Raw genomic sequence first — 5,000 nt, 5'->3', positions numbered from 1 at the left:
CTGTGTTGTGTTGTGTTGTGTTGTGTTATGTTGTGTTGTGTTGTGTTGTGTTGCGCTGTGTTGCGCTGTGTTGCAGGTGTGTTGTGTTGTGTTGTGTTGTGTTGTGTTGTGTTGTGCTGTGCTGTGTTGCGCTGTGTTGTGTTGTGTTGTGTTGTGTTGTGTTGTGTTGTGCTGTGTTGTGTTGTGTTGTGTTGCGCTGTGTTGCGCTGTGTTGCGCTGTGTTGCAGGTGTGTTGTGTTGTGTTGTGTTGTGTTGCGCTGTGTTGCGCTGTGTTGCAGGTGTGTTGTGTTGTGTTGTGTTGTGTTGTGTTGTGTTGCGCTGTGTTGCGCTGTGTTGCAGGTGTGTTGTGTTGCTTTGCGTTACGTCGCTCTGCGTTGTGCTGAGTTGCATTTGTTTTGTTTGTATTTCTTTTTATCACAACAGATTTCTCTGTGTGAAATTCGGGCTGCTCTCCCCAGGGAGAGCGCGTCGCTACACTACAGCGCCACCCATTTTTTTGGTATTTTTTCCTGCATGCAGTTTTATTTGTTTTTCCTATCGAAGTGGATTTTTTTCTTTTAATAGAATTTTGCCAGGAACAACCCTTTTGTTGCCGTGGGTTCTTTTACGTGCGCTAAGTGCATGCTGCGCACGGGACCTCGGTTTATCGTCTCATCCGAATGACTAGCGTCCAGACCACCACTCAAGGTCTAGTGGAGGGGTAGAAAATATCGGCGGCTGAACCGTGATTCGAACCAGCGCGCTTAGATTCTCCCGCTTCCTAGGCGGACGCGTTGCGTCGTGTTGCGTTGCATTGCATTGAGTTGTGTTGCGTTGTGTTGTATTGAGTTGTATCATGTTCTATTGTATTGTATTACTTTTTTTGTTGCAACGAAATTCTTCTGTTTCTTCTCCTCCTTCTCTGCCATTTTCCACTCTTTCTCTTTCTGCTTTGTTCTTTTTCTCCTCCTCCTCCTCCTCCTTCTTCTTCTTTCCTATCAAAGTGGATTTTACTGAGAACAGTTTTCCAAGGACGACCCTTTTGCTGCCGTGGTTCCTTTTTTTTATTTTTTTTATTTTAAAGTGCATGCTGCAAATGGGATCTCGGTTTATCGTCTCATCCAAATGGCTAGCGTCCAGACCACCACTCAAATTCTCAGTGGAGGGGAAGACAATACTGGCACGTGTAGGGATCGAACCAGCGCGCTCAGATTCCCTCGCCTCCTAGGCAGACGCGTGATCTCTAGGCCAACACTCCACATGTATGTATGTATGTATGTATGTAGGCAAGATTGCACGGGCTCTTGGTGCTGCAGTCTTGGGGGCTGACTGTCTTAAAACCCTCTTGGCCGAAAGAGTGGGGGATGTAAATAGGTTATGACGCTCTCCACTATAATCAGAAGAAAGAAACACACCAAATTCTAGCCCAGACAGTCGGGACATCATTTACCCCCTCTGCTGTTCTGGTGGTCATAGTCGGACACGACTGACTATCATGTATGTATGTCCCTCAGTGGTGAACGAGTACACGCACTATGGGGAGATCACCGCCGGGGTGGACGAGCGGGGAGAGGTGGCGCTGCTGTCCCGGAACATCGTCATCGAAGGCAAGATGGAGGACGAATGCCCTGAGGAGAACGGGAACTGCCAGTGGTACGGCCAGGACACTTTTGGCGGCCATGTTACGGTGAGAGGGAAGAGGGGGCGGTGTGTTATGTTGGATTGTGTGTTGTTGTTGTTGTTGCTGTTGTCGTTGTTGTTGTTGTTGCTTGTTTACCGAGAATAACAAGAACTGCCAGTTGTACAGTGAGGACACTTTTGGCGGCCATGTTACGGTGAGAGGGAAGAGGTGGGCGATATGTTGTGCGGGACTGTGTTGTTGTTGTTGTTATTGTTGTTATTGTTGTTGTTGCTGTTGCTGTTGTTGTTGTTGTTGTTGCTTGTTTACCGAGAATAACAAGAACTGTCAATTATACAGCCAGGACACTTTTAGCGGCCATGTTACGGTGAGAGGGAAGAGGGAGGGGTGTGTTATGTTGGATTGTGTTGTTGTTGTTGCTGTTGCTGTTGTTGTTGTTGTTGTTGCTTGTTTACCGAGAATAACAAGAACTGTCAATTGTACAGCCAGGACACTTTTAGCGGCCATGTTACGGTGAGAGGGAAGAGGGGGGCGATATGTTGTGCGGGACTGTGTGTTGTTGTTGCTGTTGTTGTTGTTGTTGTTGCTTATTTACCTAGAATAACAAGAACTGCCAGTTGTACAGTGAGGACACTTTTAGCGGCCATGTTACGGTGAGAGGGAAGAGGTGGGCGATATGTTGTGCGGGACTGTGTGTTGTTGTTGCTGCTGCTGTTGTTGTTGTTGTTGTTGCTTATTTACCTAGAATAACAAGAACTGCCAGTTGTACAGTGAGGACACTTTTAGCGGCCATGTTACGGTGAGAGGGAAGAGGTGGGCGATATGTTGTGCGGGACTGTGTGTTGTTGTTGCTGCTGCTGTTGTTGTTGTTGTTGTTGCTTATTTACCTAGAATAACAAGAACTGCCAGTTGTACAGTGAGGACACTTTTAGCGGCCATGTTACGGTGAGAGGGAAGAGGTGGGCGATATGTTGTGCGGGACTGTGTGTTGTTGTTGCTGCTGCTGCTGTTGTTGTTGTTGTTGCTTATTTACCTAGAAAATTTTTGAGCCGACTGCTGACCAGCTATCCACTGTCCTACGCGCTGCACTCGACAGGCACGCCCCGTCGACTCGGCGCCTGATCTCCAATCGTCCCCCGTCGCCTTGGTACAACACCGTGGGACCAGAGCTGTTGGAGGCCAAGCGGGAGAGAAGAAGAGCTGAGAGGCACTGGCGCGCCACTAGTTTGACCATCAGTAGGGACATTTTTCAGACAGCCAGGAATAATGTAACAAACATTGTTGACAGGGCAAAGTCAAAGTTCTACTCTTCTAAAATACTTGCATGCACCACAGCCAAACAGCTTTTCAACGCTACGAACAATCTACTAGGTAAAATGAAAAACACTCCTCTCCCTACAACATTTTCGGCGCAGGAACTCCCTCAAAAGTTTTCTGACTTCTTCACCGGCAAAATATCATGCATTCGTGAGAAGCTTGACTCTGTTGTGTCTCCTTCTTCACCCGTTCAAGAACGCGTGTACAGTGGTCCTGTTTTACATTGTTTCCAACCGGTAACTGAAGATTTTGTGAAGAAAGTGTGTCTGAGCGCTTGTCCGAAATCCTGTGAGCTTGACCCTGTCCCGTCTTCTTTGTTGGTTGAATGTATTGATGTTCTACTGCCACATATTACTCATGTCATCAATTCTTCCTTGCTGTCTGGTTGTTTCCCTGAAAGCTTCAAGTCTGCTATTGTACGTCCACTCATCAAGAAACCATCTTTGGATCATAATTGCTTGAAAAATTATCGACCTGTCTCTAATCTGTCATTTTTATCAAAACTGCTAGAAAAGATCATATTGTCTCAGCTCTTAGCTCATCTGGAGCAGAATGGCTTACTTAATTCCCACCAGTCAGCTTATAGACGTGGTCATAGTTGCGAAACAGCCCTTCTTAGAATAGTGAATGATTTGCTTTCGGGATTTGATGAGGATAAGATATCTGTTCTCGCTCTCTTAGATTTGTCAGCAGCTTTTGACACTATCGACCACTCTATCCTCTTGAACAGACTTAAAACTTCCTTTGGTATTCGTGACACTGCACTAGCATGGATCACGTCTTACCTGTCGGATCGTAGACAGAAAGTGTGTGTAAATGGTACATACTCTAGAATATCTGCCTTGAAATATGGTGTCCCACAAGGGTCCGTCCTAGGTCCTGTTCTTTTCGTGCTGTATGCAGCTCCTGTGTCGGATGTCATCAGTCATCATGCGATGTCGCATGAGAGCTTTGCTGATGACACACAACTTTATCAGTCGGCTTCCATAGCTGAATTTGATGCACTGGTGACTCAAACACAGGAGTGCATTGCTGGCCTAAAGGACTGGATGACTCTCAACAAGCTGCAATTAAATGATGATAAGACTGAATTGATGATAACCTGTCCAAAGAAGTTTCGTCAACATCCTTCCTTTCCTGACTCTGTTCTGATCAATAGCACACCTGTTTCACTTTCTCCCTCTGTTCGCAGTCTTGGTGTAATCCTGGACCAGTCTCTTTCCTTCCAACAGCACATTTCGAATATCTGTAAAGTTGCCTATTTGGAACTGCGTAGAATCAGCTCTATCCGCCACTATCTCTCAACCGATGCAACCAAGACACTTGTATGCTCTCTGGTTCTCTCAAGATTGGATTACTGCAACTCTCTTTTGGCCGGCCTTCCCAAATACCTGTTAGACAGACTCCAACGAATTCAGAATAACGCTGCCAGACTCATTTGCAGAGCTTCTAAATTTGACCATGTTTCTCCTCTCCTTCAGTCTCTCCACTGGTTGCCTGTTTCTGATCGAATAGACTATAAGCTATCCACTCTGACCTTTTCTGCAGTCAACGGATCTGGCCCCAAGTATCTTTCTGAACTCATCCATATCTATACCCCGTCTCGCCAGCTCCGTTCTTCCTCTGATACTCGACTTCTCAGGATACCTCACGTCAGAAGTAAGACCTATGGACACAGATCGTTTTCTTTTCAATCGCCAAAGACGTGGAACAAGCTCCCTGATAACCTCCGTCACTCTGATTCCCTCGCATCTTTTAAATCTCGTCTCAAAACTCACCTTTTCCCTCAGCAATAAGTTCAATTGTGGCAGGTCCACAACTACATGCATGTATATGAATGTGTATTGTGTGTGCGTGTGTTTATGTAAGTTTGTGCCTGCCTATGTGTGCGTATTTGTTAGGGTAGCTGTTAGATACACATGTATGTTAAAATGTATGTATGCAGTGTGTGTGTGTGTGTGCGTGCGTGCGTGTGTGTGTGCGCGTACGTGCGTGCGTGCGTGTGTGTGTGTGTGTGGTCACATTTTGGTGTGTGTATGTAACATAGATATAATGTTTTATGTTA

General features: G+C 46.1%; 1 protein-coding gene across 1 annotated transcript in view; it reads left to right on the top strand.

Moving 5' to 3' along the window:
• Positions 1–5,000, top strand: part of LOC143289663 (cell surface hyaluronidase-like) — a 52,524-nt gene that overhangs the window by 17,027 nt on the left and 30,497 nt on the right. Inside the window, exon 11 of the mRNA XM_076598711.1 lies at positions 1,494–1,666. Coding sequence (XP_076454826.1) covers positions 1,494–1,666 — 173 coding nt within the window. The remainder of the gene's footprint in view (positions 1–1,493; positions 1,667–5,000) is intronic.

Source organism: Babylonia areolata, chromosome 14 (assembly GCF_041734735.1).
Source record: "Babylonia areolata isolate BAREFJ2019XMU chromosome 14, ASM4173473v1, whole genome shotgun sequence".
Classification (NCBI taxonomy): domain Eukaryota; kingdom Metazoa; phylum Mollusca; class Gastropoda; order Neogastropoda; family Buccinidae; genus Babylonia; species Babylonia areolata.
Note: the sequence above shows the minus strand (reverse complement) of the source record. Positions and strands in the feature narration are given on the sequence as shown.